The 25,872-nt window shown below is 35.2% G+C and overlaps 3 protein-coding genes and 1 long non-coding RNA gene across 6 annotated transcripts in view; 3 read left to right on the forward strand and 1 right to left on the reverse strand.

Annotated features, from left to right (window-relative positions):
• Flo2 (flotillin-2) overlaps window positions 1–25,872 on the reverse strand; it is a 152,371-nt gene that overhangs the window by 1,703 nt on the left and 124,796 nt on the right. Inside the window, exons 2-4 of one of the 2 annotated variants that reach the window (XM_069044192.1) lie at window positions 16,916–17,212; window positions 5,435–5,787; window positions 5,165–5,379 (exon numbers count right to left, since the gene is read on the reverse strand). In XM_069044192.1, coding sequence (XP_068900293.1) covers window positions 5,165–5,379; window positions 5,435–5,787; window positions 16,916–17,212 — 865 coding nt within the window. Of the gene's footprint in view, window positions 1–5,164; window positions 5,380–5,434; window positions 5,788–8,361; window positions 8,535–16,915; window positions 17,213–25,872 lie in introns of those variants that run through there. The other variant, XM_069044193.1, reaches the window with a different exon arrangement.
• Window positions 10,036–11,052, forward strand: LOC138129786 (uncharacterized). Its single transcript, XR_011159384.1, has 2 exons — window positions 10,036–10,244; window positions 10,294–11,052. It is a non-coding gene; the product is annotated as an uncharacterized lncRNA (long non-coding RNA).
• On the forward strand, window positions 17,661–21,766 carry LOC138128000 (glucose dehydrogenase [FAD, quinone]). 2 transcript variants are annotated; one of them, XM_069044184.1, is made up of 4 exons: window positions 17,661–18,939; window positions 19,633–19,836; window positions 19,890–20,060; window positions 20,110–21,766. In XM_069044184.1, the coding sequence occupies exons 2-4, from the start codon at window positions 19,638–19,640 to the stop codon at window positions 21,639–21,641; spliced, it is 1,902 nt and encodes a 633-aa protein (XP_068900285.1). In that variant the 5' UTR covers window positions 17,661–18,939; window positions 19,633–19,637; the 3' UTR covers window positions 21,642–21,766. The 2 variants fall into 2 exon arrangements, with proteins under 2 accessions (XP_068900285.1, XP_068900284.1); XM_069044183.1 differs by lacking the exon at window positions 17,661–18,939 and adding an exon at window positions 19,182–19,582.
• On the forward strand, window positions 22,702–25,810 carry LOC138127996 (glucose dehydrogenase [FAD, quinone]-like). The gene is made up of 5 exons (XM_069044176.1): window positions 22,702–22,786; window positions 22,840–23,479; window positions 23,527–24,424; window positions 24,479–24,881; window positions 25,605–25,810. Exons 2-5 carry the CDS (start codon window positions 22,851–22,853, stop codon window positions 25,718–25,720), a joined length of 2,046 nt encoding a protein of 681 aa, XP_068900277.1. The 5' UTR covers window positions 22,702–22,786; window positions 22,840–22,850; the 3' UTR covers window positions 25,721–25,810.

Genomic DNA, 25,872 nt, shown 5'->3' on the forward strand with positions numbered 1-25,872 from the left:
GTATTTTTAGAAAAATATCTGTGATTCCTGCTATTGGAACGTGAAACAACATTTTTTCAACAATCCAACAGTTTCTAAATATTTTCAAACAACAATAAGTAGATACACACTTTATAAAAACATTTTTTCTTGTTCACTTGAACTTGACACTGTCAACTCCTGACATTCTCAATCAATTTCCGGAAGATTAGAAACCGGTTAGAGTCATCTGCGACCCTGAACTCGAACTGTTCTCACGCGTTACGGCTAGAACTAAGACACTAGAGCCAGCTCTAGCTACACCAGCCTAGGGCTCTGTATAAATGTTAACACTTAGTGTATACACTTCATCTAGAGACAAAAGTGTCGTCGTGTAAGCGACAGCCCAGTAAATTTAAGTCTTCTTACATTGTTGCGTAATTGTATAAAATTAAAACTAAATGTAAATTAAAATCTGAAAACGCAGGAAATGGTATCAAAACATTGTCTTTACTATTTATTGTTTCTTTTATTTGTATTTGTATTTGCTTTCAAAATATATTAAGGGCCGTCTTGTATGAAATTTGGAAAACTTGGAAAAACAACTGTATACAGGATGTCTCAGCTAAGACTTTCAAGCCTAATATCTCGGATTTGCCAAAGGATTTTTATGAAATTTAAAATGCAGATATTTTAGACCGTGAAGGTTCAATTAGTAATAATAAAGTTAAAAAATGTAATTTTAACACATGTTTCCTTTATTGAAAATTAAGCGCAATTATTATTAGATTGTTAAACATTAAAAAATAGATGTTAACACAAACAATTAACTAAATCACTTGTCTGATTCAACGAAAAGATTAAATTTTGTCGTTAAAAATTTAATGTAAAATTTGAAGGTATTTGACCAGTTACCTTTTGAAACAATTAATGATTAATTGCCAAGCAACATTTTGTACACCTTTAAAGTCTGTCAAAATTGGGCGCGCTTTATTAGAAACTTCAAATTGTGAAAATTTATTGAAAATACTCTAAAAATAGACTACAGCGGCAGAAATTTCAATATTGTTGAAAAAGGAAAAACATTTTGCTAATGCAGAGTGTCGTAAGAACTTCAATGACACAGTTCGTTTTCTGGTGGAACACTATCCAAATGTAGGCTTTACAAAATGTAAGGTTAAGAGAGTCGTCAATTTATTTGAAGACACAGGAAGCGTAAGTACTATTGCGGGCAAAAAAAGTGGGACATCAAATTTCTGTCAGTTTTGAAAAATTCGATGTAGTTCAAGCTTTATTGTCATTTTTTTGACACTATTCCAGCTGACAGTTTAAAAATTTATTTTATACTCCTATTTTCCTTTTCGAAATGCCTTCTTCTTTTGATAAAGGTAGAGTTTGATTGGAACTTTGCATTAAATAAATATTCACTACGTGCTTACTTACAATCATTCCCTACAACCTACAATACTTAATGACAACGTCAATCAATTCAAAGTAGGGTTAGAATCAGGTAAGGGTTATTTCACATTAAAAGTCAAGACAATGACGTTGATGTCCCACTTTTTTTGCCCGCAATAGTACGTGAACTAAATTACCTTGCTAAAATATCCCGATCGTGGTTTAGTCCTTTATGGAAGAATTAAAGCATCCAGTATAATAAATTACGCCCAAATGTTGTCTTTAACTTTGTAAGTATTTGTAAGGTTAGCAAGATAAACGTCAAATATGTCACCTGCGCTTCTGCGAAAAGGGATGACCAAAATTCTGCAAAATTGTGCGTTTGTTTCATACGCGTCTACGTTTTTGCATTTGCAGCCACGTTTAACACAGTTTTTTGCTTTTTTCTTGCAAACCAGACGTCTTTCAAGGACGAGTTTTTCCCTACAGCATTTTTTATTGACGCTCAATTTTTTATGTAAATCTTAATTGATTCAACATTTTAAAAAGGCATGTAAAAATTACGTTTTTAAGACTTGGGTGATTGCATTACTGGGATTTTATTCTTCACCGTCTAAAATATCTGCATTTTAAATTTCACAAAAATCCGCTGGAAAATAACCGAGTTATTAGGCTTAGCTGAGACACCCTGTACATATTCTTTAAATATAATTTGGTTGAAACCTCCCTAGAAAGTGAGTTTGTATCCATAAATACAGTGGGTGAAGATTTCCCTTTTGTTCACTTCACTTTCGGTCATCGTTTTTTGCTCACTATCTTTCACTCACTGGTTTTTTCTAATTCTCCCTGATAACGTAATTTTGATTTTTTAGGCAACATTAAGTGCCTCCCGGCACTTGCCTCTTCCAGGACATCATCAGGAACATATAATTCTTCATCATCCATTTCCACAATATGCACACAACCATTTTATTGACGTTACAGAACTTTGTTTATTTTGTATTTTTTTGATCCGTCCACAAATGTTATTTATTTTTATTTAAAATTTTGAATACAAAGTTACAGACTCACTTTCCAAGGACGTATCGAACAAAACCAAATACAGCACTCGAGAGTAAGGCCGCTTTCGTTCACTTGCATCGTCCACGAACAGAAGTTTCGCGTGAACGAAAGCTTTGCCTTCCTCACTCTTACTGTAAATAATTATTTTCCACGACTATTAGAGAATATATGGATTGTTGTTGGATATGCAATGAAAGAATAATATCAATTCCACGCCCCCTGGATTTCAAACTGGAATTCACGGGCTGTCGGCCAATCACATCCGTCGTATTTTAGGAATCCATGGGTGGATCGCCAATTGGATGCGTTTGTAAACAATAAGTCGCGCGTCGCGTAGCAACCGCTAAACGAGGCACCATTTTAATTGTCAAATATTAAAAAATCAAATTAAATTCAATTTTCAGAGATTTTTTTTGTACAGTCGTTGTTTATTGTTTTATTATAATAATTCGTACAACGGTACGACCTTGACACTAGGTATTGTTTGTTTTAGCCATTTTTTACATTCAATTTTTATCTGTTATGGAGATTTCATCATAATTTCAAACTTTCCCGTTGAAACGGCGAGACATTTTATATTCAAACAACGTAAATAAAATTAACGTAATAATTATGGTGGTGTTGATTTAAAATACAAGAAACAACTAATGTCAAAGCAGAGATAATGCTGAAAAACGTACAATTACCATTACTAGATGTGTTAAGTGTTTGTAGAGATTAGGAAAAACACGAAGAAACTGATATGGAAATGCTTTGATAATTGAGAATTAATAAATATACTTATAAAAATGCCTCGAAAAACAAGGAATCTTTTAACTGCTAAATTAAAGCGAGCGTTCATTAAGTGCTTCGAAGAATTTAAAAAACATGATGAACTACGACCAAAACGATTGTCAACAGTTTTATTTCATAACCCCACGTTTTTCTGACACTTTCAAACACACAAAAACAAAAGTTGGCGACGTTGTCGGTTGTATTTTCGAGGTAGAATGCAGTGTTGGTGGATTTTTGATTTTGGAACAAATTATACAGTGAGCGGCAAAAGTATGGAAAAAATTCCTTAAAAATTAAACAAAATTTTTTTTCAAAAAAATCTTTCGACAGGTCAGTTTTAGTTTATAAAAATACATGTTTGAGTACCAAATAAAATTCCAAACAGTCATTTGTTTTCGAGTTATGACGTCATCGATAGTTTTTTTAAATGGAAACCCCCTATTTTTTTTTCTTGATTCTGATAGCCCTTTTAATTGTCTAAATGACAGTATAAAAATTTTGTTATCTTACATAAGGACATTTTTGAGAAAAAAAATTATAAAGTTGGAAAATTTTTTTTTATAACGAACAAAAACAAGTCAAAAAATCAAGTAGGTAAATCAAACAGTCAAATGTTACTGGCAATTTCATTCGTATGTGTTATTTGTTTTACAAAACGTTTTCGAAAATGACTCATTTAACAGAAACACAACGTATAGAAATTTTAATTTTCTTGGATGCGAGGATAAAACTAGATAAAACTAAAACAGGAGGAATTTCTTCATAAACTTGCTTATTGTTAACAAGCTGGGGGATGGCAATTCGAACATTTAATTCCATAATTTTAGGTACTTACTAACACAGTTTTTGACTTGTTTTTGTTCGTTATAAAATTTATTTTTTCCAACTTTATTATTTTTTTTTCTCAAAAAATTCCTTATGTAAGGTAACAAAATTTTTATACTGGCATTTAGACAATTAAAAGGGCTATCAGAATCAAGAAAAAAAATAGGGGGTTTCCATTTAAAAAAACTATCGATGACGTCATCACTCGAAAACAAATGACTGTTTGGAATTTTATTTTATATTAAAATATGTATTTTTATAAACTAAAATTGACCTGTCCAAAGATTTTTTTGAAAAAAATTGTGTTTAATTTTTAATGAATTTATTCCATACTTTTGCCGCTCACTGTATATAAAATTTTGATTCTTTCATTCTTATTGATTATTCTCGTATAAGTATACCAAGTGATCAAAAACAAATCAAACGTTTGTAAACTTTGCCGAAATCGAAAAGTTGTTTTTTAGGTTAACAACAGCACATCGTTGACGTTTCTTTGACATTTTCGCGAAAAATCTGCTTACCAGTGGCGTCGCCAATAAAGCTGTTAAATTACCCATTCTTATGAATGTAAAATGTTGCCCTTGTTTATTTTATGAATTTTCTTCATTATCAGATAATAATAATAAAATGCACAATTATAATTCCAACATCCAAAATTCATGAGGTATAATTTATTATAAAATAGAGTTTGGGACCACAAATTGTCTACGCCCATGATTGAACGCTTATTTGCATAGGATTCCGCTACGACATGACCGATAACTTGTAACGCCTGCTCTGATTTGTTCTCTTTTTCATCACATTGTATTTTGTTTCTTGTAACGAGTGTTCAAATAAATTTGTGGTCAACCAGGCCGTGATTTTCTCTCTCTTCGCAACACACTGTTGGACAATTCTTTCAGATACATAACCTCATTTTGATCACATTTTTGATAAAAGAAAAATTGAAGTTTTGGATTTTTTTTTTAATTATTTCACTGAACATTTTCTTCGTTGCCATTTCAAAAATAGGATTCTATCATAAATATTTTGTGTTCTCGGGTGAAAATCATTGTTTAAATAAATTTCTCATAAATGTCAAAATTGACAGGTGACAATACATAAAGTAAACGCAACAATTTAAAATTGAAAGTCTTTAGCCACTCACCGTTTTCCTTCGGCAATCATTTGCACCCTGTAGCTTTCGGCTTCGGCCGGCAGACGAACTGTCGCATTGAGCTCTCTTTCCTTCCTGAGAACCTCTTGCGCCTCCACTTCGATCTGCTTCTTCCTTTCCACAACATCGATTTGTATTTCTTCGTTACGTATTTTCTGGCGAATTTTCGCTGCTTGTAATTCGTAAGCCAGTTGTGCTTCAGCTTTCTAAGCAAAGAAGTCGTTCGAAAAATGCAGATCGACCGCGCGATCGAATACTTACGGCAGTGTTGATTTCTTGATTGAAGTTAGCTTTTTGCAGCTTGAACATCCTCGAATTATCTTCGATCTTGGTGTCGGTCGAATATTTGACGTCCATGGCGGACTTTTGGCATTCGGCTTCGCGAATGCCAGCGTCGCGGTTGGCTTCGGCGACGCCGGCGTCGGCGTCACGCTTCACCATGGCCGTCTGGGCCTTGCCCAATGACGTGAGATATTGGACTTCGTCATAAACGTCCTTTATTGTGAAGGACAGGATCTCGATCCCCATCCTGCCCACATCCGGGGCTGCCACTTCCCGGACCAGGGCCGCAAATTGGTCCCGATCGCGATACACTTCTTCTACTGTAAGAGTTCCTGTAAAAAAAAATGTCATCAGTTTATGAGCTTTAAGATTACAAGCTGCTTATTTCTAGCGTCAGGTTGATGAAGCTGTCAAAGGTTTGTGTGTGAAAAAAATCGTCATTTTACGATCTTCACAGGGTCTTCTGCATTAGATCGTATTTCAGACATTACAGTCAATTCCAATGTAACACCTAGTAGATTATATCATTAAGAGTAGAAGTGAGTCTTTTTGTGCTAAGCCCAGAGCTTGAAGATCGACTTCGCTGCTGATTTCGTAATAGTAGATTTTTAAATTTGGCGCATATAAATGACCGTTGAGGGAGTCATATGACGTCATCTATATACAGTATGTCCCCGGATTGAGTTTACAAGAGGGGAAAAATTTTTATTTTTGATTTTACGCAAAAACTTCAAAGGAATAACATTTTTTGCTACATCTGAAACCCCTATTTTTGTTATTAAAAAGTATTTTTCAACACAGAGGAAGACTTAACATTAAAATCAAAGAAAATGCAGAAAAAATATTTACCTTTTTTTTTGAAAAAATCAAATGATAATTGAATATAAAACTATTCTATTAAGTATGCGCCGTTTTCTGTACATCATTCAACCCTGTATCGAAGTTTAAGCTTCTGAACACCCATGCCTGATACATAACTGTTGGGAAATTTTTCATTAAATTTTGTAATTATGTGACAAAAATCGGTCCAACATTGGATTAAATAAATTCTTTGTTCTAAAGACAACATTTTGCAACAGTAATAAGTTGTTTGTCAAAAAACCAGGCCAATTGTAATAAAATTTATAACATAAAAATTAATTCTAAGTCCAAATTTGAACAAAACATGTTAATTTAAGAATACAGTGTATCAATACTGAGATTTTAATAACGGAAATGGGGGTTTCAGATGAAGCAAAAAATGTTATTCCTCTGAAGTTTTTACGTAAAATCAAAAATAAAATTTTTTTTCCTCTTGTAAACTCAATCCGGGAACATACTGTATATAAAACTGAATGTCTGTTTGTATATTTTGTATGCAAATCTACAGTTTTACTCCGATCTTGATGAAATTTTGTACACTTGATCTTCAAAACAATAAGAAAATTACTGTCTACTTTAATTTTACAAAACCAACCCCTACTACCATTTTCAACCCTGTTAAGAAAAAAAGAGGTTTTTTCGAGTTGGAAATACCCTCTCCTCTGAGTATATCGTCACCTTCGCCGCTTGACACCCACAAAAAGCAACCCCTATTATCATTTTTAAGCCTGTTAAGCACAAAAACAGTTATTTCGAGTTGGAAATCGCGTTTGCATGATATGTTCAGGTGTGATAGTTACATTTGGTTGTTTATAAAAGTAGCAATTTCGCAAAATGTGTTATAAAAGTGTTATGTTGGCGTATTTTCATGAATTGGTAAGTGATCATAGTGTTAGTTTCTTATCGTATTGATCTTTTTGTTTATATAGTCGAAGAAAAAAGTAGTCTACAGTAAAGTTTTAATTATTCTTCGTAAAAAGACAAACTTCATATTGAAATTACTGCGTTTATCACAATACATGAAAGTAGAAACATAACATTCTGAAATTTGCGGGTGAAGCCGCGGGTAAAAGCTAGTCCCTTATAATTTTGACATTCATTTAGAAAACTGTCACCAAAATTTTTGAGTTTTTCGCAACCATTCGACTGCGGAGCACATTTTTGAATTTTTCTGAGTATTTCGAAGTTTGCAATGATATTATTTAGCTATCACAATGGACAAGTTAATATATGTCAGATCCATCTATCTTTATTAGACGTAAAGACCAACAAAATATAACGTTAAACTATTTGATTGGCTACGTTATTTTTTAAAATAGTGTAACGAATCGGATATTACGATAAGCTTATACGTGAATCTTATGATTATAAGCATAAGGGAACGTTTTATAAGGTAAAAATCGCCTACCGGAAACAGGCTATTAATACACGTCCAAAAAATAATAAGCTCTATTTACGTTAATAAACACATTAAAAACGGGAAATTCAGTGTGATTCATAGGATTTTCTCATCTTCGTTTGGAATCAGATAAATTTATTGCGATATCTTTAATAGGACAATTATAGATAAAATAAAATGAAATAGGAAATAGGAAGATTCATATAAAAGTGTGCAATATTCAGTGAACTGATAATTTTTTATAAGTGTCTTTGATAGGTGCAGACCTCAGATCATGATTACAACAATTTCTACTTGTTTGACGACTTAAGAAAAAACAAGTCCTGAACTTCTAAACGTCTAATTAGGTTCTTTGAACCTGCAAATGATTGTGTTTTCGTATTATTCCACTCGGTTACAGAACTGTCTAAAATTTTCAAATTGCTATTATTACTGGATGTCCTTGAAATTTGGTTGACTTTGAATTTGAATCCAAGTGTGTTGAAATCAATTATTCGATTATTTATATCACGATTTATTAAAACACTTGTTTGTTGAGACTGTCATTTACATATTCAGTTTAAATTGCGTCAACAGCAGCAAAAGAGCCATCAAATTAAAAATTCGAGAGAAAGCTTGATTATTTAATTTAAGATCAATAACGCACCCCTTGATAACTGCATAGGTCAATCCAATTGTCATGGTAACGTTAACAACACCCACCCATGCTGACATTATTTCTGGACACACATGTACTTTGTCTATTTAACACTTGAAAAATATTGGCACTTATTCACTTGTTCACAGGAATATAGCATATCAGAATCAATTTAACCGTATCATTCGAACAATATTCTCCCACTACCGGCAAACTCCTAGGATTTAAACTCAAGGATATAAATGACTAAAAATACTAAAATCTATAACCGATCCTAATTACTAATTAACGAAAAACCAGATAAAATCGAACAATTAAAAGCAATTATTGCTAGGATTTCCTTTGTTTATTGTTGCGCGATATTGTGTTTTTTTTAGGGACGTGATGACTGATGACACTTGAAATTATCTCTATCAAAAATATAAATGATCAAAGGAGGAAATAAAAAACTATAAACTATGCATAATGTGAGTTAAATTTTTTTTTGGTGCAGACGAGGTGTGCTGAGGAGGAATTTAACGGTTTGTGTTTTTAATTTCCAGACGACTTGGCAAGTGGTAGATGGTCGAGTTTATTTCATCAATTTTAATGAAAACGATGACTTTTACGTTATTGTCTTGACTTTGTCCATTAAGCAATTGAACCGATGGAATTTCAAATTTAATTTATTGCAACTTCAATGTCAATGATAATAGATAAATCTAATGTAGCAATGAAGATAGATTGCTTCAGAATGATACATGACGCCGTTTTGGTGACGTCAATAAATCGAATTATATTTTTTATATTAATTTAGAAGAAAAAACGAGAAACAACAATGTCGGTTGTGTTATTATAATTCCAGTTTAATTTTGTAAAACATTGAAAAATCAAATAAATTAAAGTTCGGGATCACTTCTAGTACACTGAACCTGCTACACAGAAGAATTTCTCAACAGAAAGGAAACGAGCGTTATTTCTGTTGGCAAAAAATAAACTAATATTTCCTCGTACATTTTACATTTCTACGTATGCACTTATTAGCTTATTACATAACTTAATCAATCTTAATACAAAATGTTTAAAACAAAACTGCTGTCAAATGTTACCGTTTTGTAAACAGAAATGTTTGCTCTTACATTATACAGGGTGTTTAAAAGATGCCGCACTAAAACTATAGTAGTGTTCAGAAGCAATTGGTAAGTGAGGGAAAAATATTTAAAACATTCTTGGTGTTAAATTTGCACGTGGATGAAGGTTTTTATGGTGAATTTGGCAACTGCGTGTACTTACCAGTATCTATCTTTAAAAAATTGAAATAGTTTCATCGATTTTTGAATAATTTTTCGATAATTAAAAGAGGTAAATTGCATTTAATATTAAAGACCACAGAGATTGGGTTGAAATTATTAATCAACCTTCTTCTATTCTGCATACTTTAGTTGCATTTTGGGTGTTATTTAGTAATAATAATTACAACTAACAATTTTTAAAGACCTTTACAAAAACTCCCATTGTGCAGAGAAATGAAGACCAAGAATGTTTTAAATATTTTTCGCTCACCTACCAAATGCTTCTGAACACCGTACAATAACTTTAGTGCGGCATTTTTTAAACACCCTGTATATTGTCAGTGATGGTAATGCCGATTTATCGTTATTTATTTAACTTTTCATTTTAAGTAATTTATGATAAAAATATCAATTTCAAATAATACCTAATATCTCATTGGTGACACGATATTCAGGCCAGATTAATTTATCACTGGGGATATCATAATCAAGTAGGTAATGATAATAATGATAAAATCTAACAATTCCCTTAATATTAATTCACTTCGAGGTAGACAATGTAACACATGTGGGGTGTCATTTTATTTTTTAGCATGTTGAAGAGTTTTGAAATAATACAGGGTGATCAAGAAGCGCTGTTTGAGTTGGTAATACTGAATTTTATTTTTAGATGGTAGAACTGGAGTAACTCCCCGTTGTTGACGGCGTGACACTGACAGACGTGCTTGTGAATCTGTTCGAGAGCCTAAAAAGAAGAGTTAATTCATGTTTAGAGCAAAATGGGGGACACTCCGAGCATTTCCTTTAGTTAATTTTTAGACAATTGTTCTGTATTTCAAGTTTAATTTCTCTTTACCGTTAATTTTGACTCTCATAACCTGCCATTTTGTCGTTAATAATGTTACGTCCGATCTCTGTGAAAAAACCAACAAACTCGTTGCAGTGTTGAAAATAGTCGAATAAAAAAATGTTCTTAATTGTACAGGGTCATTATAAATCGCAGCAAGCGTTGGTGACGTAGTTGAATGTGCCGCAAGCCTCATAACATGAGTGATACTAGTATCGCCGATGGGTGGCGCTACCGGCGATAGTGAAAATCTGTCTCCTAGTTTGTGTAACGTTGCGAGGCTTTCGGAACATACAAAATTTGTGTGGGTTTTCAAAGCCAACTGCGATGGGACAATCATTTATAACGACCCTGTATCATCGTTCGGTTAAGAATGACAAACATCCTGTATTTCCAACTCAAACAGTCCTTCTTGATCACCTCGTATATCGATTTTGAATTTTAATCAACACATTTTTTTTAACAAACGATAGATACATTTAAATTTAAAATTTTTATTGTTCTTTAGTTCAATGTCGTCAATGTCATTTTAAAATTTCATCACATTGTCACAAATTGAATTGAATTCGTCAATGGTATTTTTATTTCATATTTAAAAAAGTAAGAACTATTTCATGAATTAAGTAATTTTGTTCCAATTGCTTCAATAAAATTTAACAAAAGAACATAATCATAACTATAGTTTATTTTTTAATTAAAGAACCACAACACCGCAATTTATACCCAAAATAGAGCTGACAACATTGTACACCTTTGACATAGGGTGAAAAATCTCGTAATATAAAGATTGAGGTTATTAGAGATATTATTTTAGTAGCGCAGCATGTTAATAAAGTTAATAACAACAAATAACAACTAATTTGAGAGTTTAATAAATGCCTTAGTTTGCGAGGCATTTTTAATAACACGTTCAAATTTTAGCTGCGAGTTTGCGTACTTGCAAGGATATTAAAAATGACAGACGTTGGCTGGTATAGCCAATTGATATAATTAAATTCCCTAAATTTAGTAAAATTTTATATTTACAAACCTAAATCAACAGGTCGTGGTTCTTTGATTAAAAAATAGACTATAATGTTATAGGTTACGCCCATTTCACACTAGAGAACTTTCCGTTGCGTCAAAGAATGACATTCAGGACCAATTTATTCCCCGCCGTTGTACATTCCAACAATATCGTTGAAGATTTTCTTTAGATTGTATTTAATTGCTAAATGGCAGCACATTATCTTGGCAAAGCAATTATGTTGGCATTTATAATCACCTTGCGCTAAAGCGAAACACAATAAAATTATGTCCTACTGTTTCTGTTTTCTACAAATGTTGATTTACGATTACATAATGTGTGATACGACAAGGTGATATGTTATTATGAATCCCTCTGTTTCAAGATATACGAGGACAATGTGATCAAGAGGAAAATAAATCAAAACAGGCGTTGCAAATTATTATTGACAATGTCGTAGCGAAATTCTATGCAAATAAGCGTTCAATGCATGGGCGTAGACAATTTGTGGTCTCAAACGCTACTTTATAATAAATCATACCTCATGAATTTTAGACGTTACAATTATGATTGTGCATTTTATTATTATTATCTGATAATGGAGAAAATTTATAAAATAAACAAAATCAACATTTTACATTCCGAAGAATGGGTAATTTACCAGCTTTATTGCCAAACGTGACGCCACTGGTAAGTAGATTTTTCGCTGAAATGTCAAAGAAACGTATACGATGTGCTGTTGTTAACCTCAAAAACAACTTTTCGATTTCGGCAAAGTTTACAGACGTTTACTAACAACAATTATCCCAGAATAAGTCGTAAAATTCGTTATACCATTGAAGATAAGGCATTAATTATTAATAATTAATTAATTTTTAATAGATTTTTCGAGAGCCTACCTCTCCAATAAAACGACTGTGCCTGTCAAGTATACAGGGTGATTTACGAGGAATAATGAGCCCGACGGAATAGAAAATGCAATCCACAATACATTGCAACAATAAGCCGGACATCGAAGCGGTAAATGTCCGGGTTTTTCTCCTGATGAATTGCGGGTTGCATTTTCTATTCCGTCGGGCTCATTATTCCTCGTAAATCACCTTGTATATATGGGTATGAGCAATCTAAGACAAACTTTTTGATAAAACAAAAGATGAGCTAGCACTCTTGTTTTTGTTCTCTTTTTGATCCTTCAACTGAGAGAAGTGAGTTTATACGTCGATAACTAGGCGCCAGTCTTGTTCCCTTTTAAGTAGATGCAATACGCTTAAAATCATGAAGTAATATTGAAATGAAAGACGAGGGAGTCATCACATGCAAAAGGGATGTTGCACTTTCAGCAGTAATATGTTTGAATTCTTTACGCCATACGAGTATGTTATTTATTCCGGGGCAAGCTCTTAGGATCTAAATTACTCAGTTCTTTATCAAATGACACAAAACCATGAGTTTGTATTATCTGTGGTAAAAAGAAGAGTAAGTCTTCAACAAGAACACTGTCAAAGAAATTAACAAAGCTTTCAGTTCGTTCTCAGTTAAATTGTTATAGTGTTTTTAACTGATGGAAACCAAATTACGTAATTATTTGTTGCGAATCTAATTGGCCATAGTTTTAAGACTCTTACTGACTAAACTGTTTTCATATTTTATTCTGCAACACAAGTACCCTAGGTACACGAATATGATGAAATGAGAACAGCTAGTTGTGTTAAAATGCATAAAGATATGTACTGCCCAAAAACAGGGTAAGCCCTGTTTATAATTCAGCTGCACACAATTTATATACCGCATGTAGCTCATCGGGTCGATTGTGAACGCACCACGGATTACAGATCACGGATCGGCTGTTTAAATCTAACCTCACTTCCTGCGTTGTTTGTGTTTTTAATGTGCAGACTGACGAGTGGTGCGTTCACAATCGATTCTTCAACGCCAACTTTTAATGTGTTAATTACAGCGCTACTGAACAGACCGCTATCTATAGAACAGCGGCTTGGTCAAATATGGGTAACGATGACTCATTCGTATAGAAACCGTTTCTAAATCAAAACGATTTTCGATCTTCATTCACTCACTGCGTTCGGCAGCCAATCTACTAGCCGCAGCACATAAAACTTCATTTTTGCTCTTCATAACATAACATCCTATTTTAAGACTTAGGTTATTGCATTAATGGGATTTTACTCCCCACTGTCGAAAATATTTCCGTTTTAAATTTCACATAAATCCATTGCAAAGTAACCGAGATATTAGGCTCGAAAGTCGTAGCTGAGACAACCTGTATAAGTTAAGCCATACGTTTTCAAATCTTTTATTTTTGACAGGCGCTCTTTATTAGTAGTTGTCTGTAATGCGTAGATTCGCCGCCTCTTCTGGATGTATCAATAAATCAATAGATTAATTGGCAGAAAATGATTAAAAAAAACGACTGGAAGGCTTCCAGAATTTGAGAAAGTTGTCGAGGATTAAAGAAACGTTTAGAGCACAACCCAGACATTTTGCAACATTTGGATTTTTTAAACACCAAGTGTATAAATGACAGTTAAAGACTACAGGAAGAAATTGCACATTACTGCTGCAAAATTGGCTAGAAAATGTCACAAAACTTTTTTGAAAATCAATGAAAAAGAGTAACTAAGTACTTGGAATATCGCAATGATCTTTTTTTTTTTTTGCAAGCAATACATTTGCTTTTGTGATATTTTCTTGTTTGCTGTAGAGTGATCTAATATTTACTTACTTGATATAGATTTGTTTTTACTGTGAATAATGCAATTATAAAGTTCCCTGCTTTTAGGCAACCAAGCAATCACGTCATTTTACATAGTATAGTATAGTTACGCTGTGTATTGTAGCTGGAAAATCTTACAGCCAACGACCCAACTACGATCAAATAAACACTTATAATAATTCTGTATTTACTTTATATGAAATTTAATACATATTATCATTTAGCATCCTCACATTTTATTCAAATTTTAGAATGTCCAAGAGTGCAGTGACAAGTTTTGGTTTATTTGCTTTTTGATAAGGAATAATCTCAGTGTCAGTAACTCTGTATAAATGACGTTTGTAATTGTTGCGTACAAAAATGGAAAATGATAATAAATAATAATAACTGATAATAGTGATAATTCTATTACTGTCTTATCTGCACGTTATGTAATCAATATAAATTGTTGTATACAAATAAATGCTCCTAATTTCCAATTTCATGTTTACCAATGAGCAAATTTAATAACCTTAAATATCTATACCAGGTGATTCAGATTGGTTTTTGTTTTAAGAAAAAAGTATAGCAAACCATATATATTTGTGAAACTACAATAGATGATGTTGTCAAATCTTCTCTACAATGACATATGTCAAAGTTAAGAGAGTCAACTTTTTTTTTAATAGTACACTATACATTTCTTAGCCTATTCTTCTAAAGCTTTTTTTTCTACATTTGAATGTGTAAAAAAAGTTGACACATCAGAAAAAAATCGAGAAAAAAAAAATATGATTTAATTTATTCGAAAGCGTTATATTCTAAAAAGAGCTAGTTAGCTAAACATTTGTAAATTCACATTATGTTGGTTCCTTGAATGTCACTATTTACAAGACTACCACGTAGCCAAAAAATAAAATTATTTGACCTTGTTTGTTTTCAAGCCTCGGGTGCGCCTCGGCCAGAAAACTGAGACTCGGACGAAATACCAAATCCATACTGAATTTACTATGCTAAATTCGCGTTATGTTGGTTCCCTGCATCTCACTTTTTTAACAATTACGTAGCTAAAAAATAAAATTATTTGACCGTGAAATACCCAATCCATCCTGAATTTATTTTATTCGAATATTAGAATTTACACTCATTCGAATTTTAATAGTCAGCTATTCAAATATTCGAATAATTCGAATACGATTCCCAAGACTCATCATGTCATTCATGCACTATCAAAATTCAACTATAATCTATTCATTTTGATTGTGACCACTCCCTAGTAACTTTTCAGTTGCTAGGTTATTGATAGGGAATTTTAGATAACACTAAATCCAGTCGCAGTTGGCAACTCTCGGAGGCGCCATTTTGACAGAGACGTCACGCTCACAAAAGACAGAACGGAGAACGACTTGCGCAAACGTTTTTCGACGTACACTGTGCGCATATCTATAAAATTGAGTTTTGGTACAAAATTTTAGAATTCAAAAAGAAAATGCCACGTCGTTTTCTCAAAGTTGGGACCAAACGGTTAATATTGCCTTGTTTCGAGACATTTATTGAAGCCAACGGGAAAACAACTCACAAAGACGAACATCACCAATAAAGTTAACTCTGTTTGTGCTTTTTTGTTGTACATTTTGGCTAGTAAGTGTTGTAGTTTGATATCTACTGCCTTTTCATCCCCTGTACTGTAAGTCATTTTTTTAACTTTCTGTCTGATTAGTTTTTATCTGAAAATATTTGTATTAATCAATGCTAATTGAAAGTTCTGATTACCCAGGCATTTTTCGCGTTTGTCTTACTGCCAAATGACCATTTCCTTCGTTCTTCATTAATATCGAGAATTGCATGAGGTGATTTCGAAGTTTTTACGTTAAATAATCTGTACCTGGATATAACCCCACTTTTCAACAGACGTGATCACAGAATCAGACAGACGTTTTTAGTTTCTCCTACTTCAAATATTGATTTCCGTTATTAATATTGATAAATACATTAAAATAATTGCTTTACCATGGTCAAGTTTTGACAATTCTGACATTTTCACGTCATGTTCACACCACACAAATATTTAGTGTAAAACGTATGCAGCACACAGCTAAACAGCGCCTACTATGTTTTTCGTTGTGGTCACAATCAAAGTGAATAGATATTACATATTTTCATCGTGTATGCATTCAAAGCGGTGTAGTCAGGAAGAAGTTAGGTTTCGAAGCCAGATGTTATACCATAGTTATTTATTTAAATGTAGGTACTTTAATAATTGACGCTATTAACGTCAAAATTCAATTGTCTCCATGGCTAACTAGCTCTTTTTAGAAAATAACACTTTCGAATAAATTAAATCATATTTTTTTTTCTCGATTTTTTCCTATTGCAAGTGTCAACTTTTTTTACACATTCAAATGTAGAAAAAAAAGCTTTACAAGAATAGACTAAGAAATGTATAATGTACTATTAAAAAAAAAAAGTTGACTGTCTTAATTTTGACATATGTCATCGTAGAGAAGATTTGACAACGTCGTCTATTGTAGTTTCATAAGCGATTTACAAATATATATGGTTTGCTATACTTTATTCTTAAAATAAAAAAGATATAGGGGCGCGAATACCAATCTGAATCACCCGGTATATGTATTTCTACAACGAGATCAAAATATAAAACAGAACGTTGACCCTCTACGGATTTGATTTTATGTCAAAAAAAAATTGCAATAGTTTGTTGTACTGACCTAAAATGGCACGCAAATGTCCCTCTAGCGTTTGCAGAATTGTCGATTTGATCTCTTTTACGGATTTTCCAAGAAACTGTTCGGAAGCGGTGCAGAGAAGTTCATCAGCTTTCATGATTTTGCATTGAGCGACTCCTGTCACAGTCAGAGGGACCCCCTGAGCTGTTTCGACACCTTCGCACATCGGATTTAAGGTCATTACTTCGAGAGATAACCGTTGGACATCGGTCACCAACCACCAAGCCCAGGCCCAACCGCCAACGATGGTAACACGTTTCGTCGAACCGCAGCATCCTCCTGAAAACAAAAAAACAAATATTGAAAAAAAAAGCAATCCACAGCTACAATCTTGTCAAATTGTAAAATGTCATACTGTAATTGTTAAGAAAGATCTGATGTTGTATCTCTATAAAATGCACTAGATTATGAACACAGAATGAGCTATTGTCATTGGTTCCACAAAACAATGAATAATGATATTTTTTTTTTCAATGACGAAGCCTGGTTTCATCTCTTGGGGTATCTGAACTCACAAAACATACGGATGTGGAGTGCAGAAAATCCCCATTTCTTTCAAGAATTGCACATAACTGTGTAGAGTCAGAACATTTTGGAAGAATTAATTAATCAACTTCACGCCCATGAGTTGCATAATGGCTATTTTCAGCAGGATGGGGCAACAACTCATACAGCGCGGATGACGTTAAATTACCTAAGGGATTTTATTAACTCCCACATTGACCACATTTATCCACTTCGATCACCTGATTTGACATCACTAGATTATTTCTTGTTCCCCGCTTTAAAAACATCATTTTTAAACAAACAAGTTGTGAAAAGCAATAGTTAGGGCAGGTCCAGGTGTTAACAAAAAGAAGTAATCATCGTTTTCCCTACATTCATAGATTTGGTTTGGTTTGCTATGATCTAGAATGCTTCAAAAATATTTTCTTTCACCACATCCGATGATTAAATTGCAATTCATAACCCACTTAACTTTATAGTTTGCTATATTAAATGTGTTTCTAAATTATACGATGCTATAAGGGAAAAGGGAGAAAAATGGAGGAATGTTGTGTCGTTAAATAGGGACAACGCTCCGATTTATAGAAATGCATGCGATAAGTTCGGTGCAATGATGTCATCAATTCCGGCGAAATATTTATATATTATATAAAATAAGGTAGACTGTAATTAAATGAGTATCAAAAAATATATGAAGAAAAAAAAACAATAAATAAAACAATGAAATATAACATTTTTTGAACGCTCGTTATTTTAGTTTGTCCTTATATTTTTCTAATTCAGAGCAAAAGCTATTTCCTGATCATTTTTATATTACGAAATCGCTTTCCCACAAATATGGAATAAAGAATAACTCATCCCTGTGGCTTGAAAATACGTCAAAACAAAGACCAATTTTACTTTTCTTCTGCAACACCCATTGCCACGCTACGCCACCCAATGCACGTAGCCACTCTACTTTTCAAGACTCTTCTTCACCGACTTTCACACAATCACCATCGCCCATCTTTATTTTACTTTCAGATCATGACCGCAGCGGCGACGCAAAGAGCTTCCTTTTTGATCCACACTGCCTACATTATGTTCCCGTTACACTTACCATACAGATGGTAAATGGTCCAAAACGAATCGAATCCTTTACACCGATGATCTTACCGCCAACGATTCACTTGGTCACCTGGAAGAAATTCCGTTAAGAAGAAATTCTGTCACCGTTTCAACGGTGCGGTGTTAGAGTCATTCTTCGCCGAAGGTGAATCGTACTTAAGTCATGGACGGAAAATTAGGGCTTATTAGTCGATGCTCGAATGCTGAAGACGATGTCAAGTTCAAGGAGAGCACGTGCATTAGACGTTTACAAAAGTTGGTGAAAATGGAAAATGGGTACTACATCATGATGAAGAGAATGAATTCTTGAGTGGTCAGAAATTGATAACATTTTCCGGAAAACTGTCGTGTGAGCGTGCGTGTGAAATTTTGTTCTAGAAAAGTGTCAACAGGTGAGTGGACAAATAAAAATTGGTCAAATAAGAACAATGAACATATCCTTTCAATTTAAAATAAATAGTTCTTCATTTAAAAAAAAATGCAAATTATTCTATAATTTTGGAAGAAGTTTTCTTCTTATATTGGCACAGCAATTTAATAAAACAATTTTTGTGTTGTTTGTTCCGTTTTGGTGCCTGATTTGAGCTTACCCTCAGATGTAAAACCATCCAGTGCCTTTCTCTGAAAATTTAGTACTTCAAAAAACCAGGAAAGTTCTCGAGAAAGTTCTTAAAACTAAACTCATGTCACTTTGCACGTAAATCCCGACGAACTGTTACATAAAATGGTTCTTTTGTATTGCGACAAAGACCGGACACTGGGGTACAGTAAGCTATGTAACTTGAATACGTTATAGACATCATTCGACATTGCACCAAATCATTTTAAATTCTATCGACGAACTCTTGGGCAACAATATTCCTTCGACTGTCTTTCTTCGTCACCCGCACTAGCTCAGGTATGTTGCATCTTCTCCAGTAATTACAGGAAGGGTGACGATAAGCTCACTAGAAAGTGACAAAATTTTTGAATATGTTTTTTATGATCAGTTTGTGAGGTGGCGGCACATAATTAACACCATGACTCTCTTCTCCGGTACATATTTTTAACCTTGTCGACCAACTGAAAATGTCATTTTGTTCTAGTAATCATGAGTACCCTGGCGGCCCCCCTTTTTGGATTGGGAGCTTCCGCGGCGTCCAATTTAGCTGTTTTCATCCCCGCGTTGGCAGCAGCGATTGCATATTTCCAGTACGACCTTCTGGATCCCGAATCGAGACCAATCGACATCTCCACAGAAGAATTACTGGACAGGTACGACTTCATAGTAGTGGGAGCAGGATCAGCTGGTACGTGATAGATTTCCAGCGTCAGTAGAACCATTAATCTGATTTAACTGCAGGAGCTGTTGTTGCAAGCAGATTAAGCGAGATGGAACAATGGAACGTTCTTTTGCTGGAAGCTGGCGGTGATGAAATGGAGATATCGGATGTGCCTTTGATGGCAGCCTACTTGCAATTGTCTCAAATTGACTGGAAATACAAGAGCGAACCGCAGGGTCAAGCCTGTCTAGGTGAGCGCCAATTTTCTTAGTCGATTTAGCCTTCACTGAATCTTTGTAGCGATGAAGCATGGTCGCTGTAACTGGCCGCGAGGAAAAGTGATCGGTGGTTCTTCGGTACTGAACTACATGCTGTATCTGCGAGGAAATAAAAAAGACTACGACATTTGGGAGTCGTTGGGTAATCCAGGTTGGGGCAGTCAAGACGCCCTCTACTACTTTAAAAAGTCGGAAGACAACAAGAATCCGTACTTGTCCCGAACGCTGTACCACTCCACTGGAGGTTATTTGACAGTTTCTGAAGCACCGTATCATACGCCTCTGGTGGCGACGTTCATCGAAGGAGGAAGACAACTGGGGTACGAAAATCGCGACATCAATGGAGAGTACCAGTCGGGATTCATGATGGCGCAAGGTACCACCAGGAGAGGTTCTCGGTGTTCTACTGGAAAAGCATTTCTGCGACCGGTACGACTCCGGAAGAATCTTCACGTCGCGATGCACGCCCAAGTGACCAAAGTACTAATAGACCCCACGAGTAAAGTCGCGTTTGGGATCGAGTTTGTGCGAGACAAGAAACTCCACAGAATCAGAGCCACCAAGGAGGTAATCTTGTCCGCTGGTGCTGTCAACTCACCTCAGATCCTCATGTTGTCAGGAGTGGGTCCTAAATCTGAGCTGGAGAAGCACAAAATCCCTGTGGTGCAAGATTTGAAAGTTGGCCACAATTTACAAGATCACGTCGGCCTAGGAGGACTGACTTTCGTGATCAATCGTCCACATTCGATAAGATTGGATAGAATCTACTCGGTGAGTTCTCTGATGCAATATGCTATATTCGGAGGAGGTCCTTTGAGCATCTTGGGAGGAGTTGAAGGTTTAGCTTTCATCAACACAAAATACGTGAACGCTTCCGACGACTTCCCCGATATCGAACTGCATTTCATTTCGGGTTCGACTCATTCCGATGGTGGTACCCAATTGAAGAAAGCCCACGGATTGACCGACACGTTCTACGACCGAGTGTTTGGACCAATCGCTGACAAAGACGCCTGGAGCGTGATCCCGATGTTGCTGCGCCCAAAAAGTCGAGGTTTCATCAAACTGAGAAGTAAAAATCCACTCGATTATCCTTTGATCTACCCAAACTACTTCGAAGATGATTTCGACATGAAGACGTTAATCGAAGGAGTCAAAATAAGCGTGGCGTTGAGCAAAACTCCAGCCTTCCAGTCTTACAAAAGTACTCTTCACAAATTTCCAGATTGTGCTTCCTTCAAGGAATACACAGATGAGTTTTACGAATGTATGATTCGACTCTACACCGTTACCATCTACCACCCGGTAGGAACTTGTAAGATGGGTCCCTACTGGGACCAAGACGCAGTGGTAGATCCACAGTTGAGAGTTTACGGAATTAAAGGACTGAGAGTGATCGATGCTTCGATCATGCCCAATTTGGTAAGCGGAAACACTAATGCTCCTGTAATAATGATAGGTGAAAAAGGATCCGACTTGATAAAGGAGTTTTGGATTAAAACAGAAAGATTTAGTCGGTGGGTGAATACCAGAAGGCAAGTTCGTCGATTGTAAGAATCTCAGTTGTGATATCTTCTGTGCACTTTCACTTTTAAATACTTTATAGTTTAGTGTTCGTAAATTATTTGCTAGTTGTATTTTGTAGTGTTTAACAATAAAATGTTTAAATAAAAACTGAATTCTGGAAATTGGAACAATGAGGAGGCTTGGAACAACGCCTTCAAATTCTACAAGCTTCTATATTCCCTTATAATTCCCCAAATGATTCTTCTAATTTGTTTTACCCATATTTTCAGATATTTCTAACACCAAATTTTCGTAATTCTTCTCTGGTTCTCTTCTTGGTTCAAACTCGTGACCAACACCATTTTTTCATTTTGTCATCAAACGTTCAAAACTCCTTTAAGAAATTCTATCTCATTCCCCGTTCTGACGTGTCACAAACTTCTTGTTATCACAAACTCGCTCATTCTCTAAAAGGATCACTTAAAATGTCACAAAATCGCAATTCGTCGAACTCAAATATCAAACTCACACATCCTACAGCGAAAAGCCGACCTTCAACTTTTTGAAAATTGTAATTTTTCTTCCTTGAAAGTCAGTGTTGCATACCCGAGTTCAAAAATTCAGTTTTCACTTTGTTTTTTGTTTTCTATATTTGATATTTAATTCTATTTTGAACATCGAACCTTTAATCAATTATAACATTGTGTTAATTAATTTTCTCTTAATTCATACGTATCTCATTTTTAACCGACTGATACTGGTTGGCTGACGAATTTTCATTCATAATAGTTATTTGTATATCAAGGCTGCGAAATCATTCTTTAACGTATCGTGAGAAAAATTGTCGGCGAGGCCGCTTGCGGCCGAGGCAGACAATCTCAAGGATGTCTATTATAGGTACGCGAAGTGCCCGTTTCGCGTACGGTTGCACAAAAATAATATTTACTTCCCCTTTTACAAAATATGTAATCAAATGTACCTTATAAGAAAATGTAATGAAAAGACTAAATAAGCTGATCAAGTAAGCAAGACATTTCAACCTTGACAATAAACGCAACAATGCAGAAATTTGTAACGCGCATCTTATCTTAAATTTCTCTTTGGTCAGCTTTAACTTCCTGCGTTCACACAAGTTCAAATAAGTTGAATAAAAGATTTGTGGTCGTTGCAAGTGGCGGACTCGAAGCAGATTAGTAAGTTCTTAAATAAATTTATTTCTTCTACGATTAGAGCTTTTCTGATTTAGTTACGTCCAAAATGTCGTCACCTCACGCCCAAATGAACATGTTTTCCATGACTCGCATGGCTCTAACTCTAGGACCTGGACTAGGTTTCTTGCTTTATCTCCATTCGTCCACAATGACCCATCGTCCAGACATTCTGGATCGAGACCATCGCGTCCACGACACTCCCACCTACGAAATTCTTCAGTTGTACGATTTCATTATAGTTGGAGGAGGAAGCGCTGGAGCGGTGTTGGCAAATCGATTGAGCGAAAATCCTGATTGGTACGTTCTCCTCTTGGAAGCCGGACCTGATGAAATATCCCTGACGGACATGCCGCTTTTATTTCCTACTCTACAACTGTCACCTTTCGACTGGCAGTTCAAAACAGAACCGGGAAACAATTACTGCAAGGCGATGACAAAGGGACAGTGCAATTGGCCTAGAGGAAAAGTACTAGGAGGTTCCAGCGTGCTCAATGCCATGTTGTACGTAAGAGGAAACAAAAGAGACTATGACAGGTGGGCGTCTTTGGGAAACCCTGGGTGGAGCTACGAAGATGTGTTGCCATATTTCAAGAAATCCGAAAATATGAAGGTGGACGATTACCGCGAGAGCTATTATCATGGGCAAGATGGATACCTGTCTGTGGAAAATTTCAAGTACTTGTACAACTCTCTTTGACACAAATCTACTTTATGATTTTTAGGTACCATTCACCCATGGCGTACTGGTTCCTCGACACTGCCAAAGAAATGGGGTACGACATAGTAGACATCAATGGAGAGTATCAGACTGGTTTCACTTTGGCACATGGTACCTTAAAAGAAGGCTTGCGTTGCAGCACCGCCAAGTGCTTTCTTCGCCCCGTGGGCAAACGCGAGAACCTCCACATCAGCCTCCACTCCACAGTAGAAAAAGTCCTGATTTATCCAAAAACAAAACAAGCCTACGGCGTCGTCTTCAACAAATTCGGAGTCAGAACAACCGTCTACGCCGAGAGAGAAGTAATTCTAAGCGCGGGTTCGCTACAATCACCTCAACTACTAATGTTGTCTGGGATTGGCCCTCAAGAACATCTCAACCAAGTCGGAGTCGAAGTGCTGGTGGATTCTCCCGGAGTGGGCCAAAACTTGCAAGATCACGCCGCCATGGGAGGTGTAACATTTCTTTTCACACCGCCGCCACAATACGAAAACGAAACGTGCGGTTTCATCCTACCAAAAGTCTTCTCCACAGAAACCATTAACAAATTTGCCCAGAAAAAGGAAGGTCCAGTGTACTGGTTGCCGGAATGTGAAGTAATGGGTTTTGTTAAGACCAAATATACAAATCCTGATGACGACTGGCCTGACATTCAGTACTTTATGACTTCGTACGCCGACAATACCGACGGAGGGTTGTTTGGAAAGAAAGCGGCAGGATTGACGGACGAGTTCTACTCGGCAGTCTACGAAGAACTGATTTACAAAGACGCTTTCAACATTATAGTTCTGCTACTGCGACCCGAAAGCAGAGGCCAGATTCTTTTGAAAGATGCAAACATCAACAGCCATGTTCTGATTTATCCCAACTACTTCGAAGATCCACAAGACTTGAGAGTCATGGTAAGAAATATTGTCCAGTACGAAATCTAATATTAAAAATGTTGTTGCTGTTAGGTGGAGGGAGCCAAAATAGCTTACGACTTGATCACAAACAGCAAAACTATGGCCCAGTATGAAACCTATTTCAACAATTTGAAAATACCAGGATGCCATCACTTGGAGTTCTTGTCTGATGAGTACTGGGCCTGTCAGGCGCAGCACTACACGCTAACCATATACCATCCAGTGGGTACTGCCAAGATGGGTCCCGACAACGACACAATGGCTGTGGTAGATCCTCGACTGAGAGTTCGCGGAGTGACAAATTTAAGAGTGGTGGATGGTTCGATTATGCCTTACATTGTCAGCGGAAACACAAATGCCCCCATCATAATGATCGCCGAAAAAGCTGCTGACATGATCAAAGAAGACTGGTCAGGAGGGTACGAAAGTGAAGAATACACAGAAGACTCGTCAGGTGTGTACGATTAAAAAATTATCTAAGTCAAGAGAATTAATCATGCTTTAATATTTTCATATTATCGTAGATCTAAGTTCAAGGCAATAAATCTATAAATATGGTAATGTGCATCAGAGGTCAAGAGTTATTAACTTGTTTTTGCTGAATTTTGTGGCTTTTAAAGGCTAATTTGTCAAAACTATTTGAGCCGCAATAAAAAATTCCTTTTGACAGAATAGCTTTCATTTTTTTTTGTAATTACCAGTTAAGATCTATTGGGTGATTCAAAATGATTGTGGATAAATATGACAACTATGTATAAAAATGTATGTGGCAACTGTGTGGGTGGGGTAGAGTTGACATTTGTGTGACATTTCATATGCGTGTTATAAAATTGCGAATTGACTCGACAATAATTTTCAAAATTGCGCGACTATGAACTATCAAAGAAATGCCACATAAACTTTCGTACATTGTTGCCATATTTAACCACAATCATTTTGAATCACCCAATATAATTAAGTATAAATACTAATTATATGTAATTATTAATTAATAACTTCAAAATAATTAACTTGTTAATAAAACTTTAATTGGTCACAAAAAATCCAGTGCAGCTGTCAAGTAGAAATTTTACATAATACATTGACTGCACCTTCAAAAATCCCCCAAATAATATGAAAATCAATTTATCAGGTATATCAAATAATGCCTAAATAATGCTTTTGAATTATTGCTTAGGAGGTGAACCCCTCGAAGAGGAAGAAGTGTTGAAACTTGAACCCCAGACGAACAACAGGAAAACTGAACCATTAATGAAGAAGACACCGAAAATATACGATCCAGATTATTGGTAACACTACATGCAAAGCAAAATTAATGTACTCTGTTTGTTATTCAATAAATCGATGAAAAGTTTATACATTTCTAGAAACAGTAGTTTTTTTTTGGCTCAATAACAAGATTCAAAATTTCCAGCATTAAAAAACATATTCCGTTAAAAACTGAA

This window comes from Tenebrio molitor, chromosome 4 (assembly GCF_963966145.1).
Source record: "Tenebrio molitor chromosome 4, icTenMoli1.1, whole genome shotgun sequence".
NCBI classification, from domain to species: Eukaryota; Metazoa; Arthropoda; class Insecta; order Coleoptera; family Tenebrionidae; genus Tenebrio; species Tenebrio molitor.

What these genes read in the sequence shown, in the direction of transcription:
- LOC138128000 (XM_069044183.1), top strand. An exon ending in AGTGGGAGCAGGATCAGCTG is followed by an intron (nt 19,837 to 19,889) that starts GTACGTGATAGA and finishes ATTTAACTGCAG; the next exon opens with GAGCTGTTGTTGCAAGCAGA. An exon ending in GCAGGGTCAAGCCTGTCTAG is followed by an intron (nt 20,061 to 20,109) that starts GTGAGCGCCAAT and finishes GAATCTTTGTAG; the next exon opens with CGATGAAGCATGGTCGCTGT.
- LOC138127996 (XM_069044176.1), top strand. Translation starts at nt 22,851, where the DNA reads ATGTCGTCACCTCACGCCCAAATGAACATGTTTTCCATGACTCGCATG. An exon ending in CACAAGACTTGAGAGTCATG is followed by an intron (nt 24,425 to 24,478) that starts GTAAGAAATATT and finishes TGTTGCTGTTAG; the next exon opens with GTGGAGGGAGCCAAAATAGC. An exon ending in ATACACAGAAGACTCGTCAG is followed by an intron (nt 24,882 to 25,604) that starts GTGTGTACGATT and finishes ATTATTGCTTAG; the next exon opens with GAGGTGAACCCCTCGAAGAG.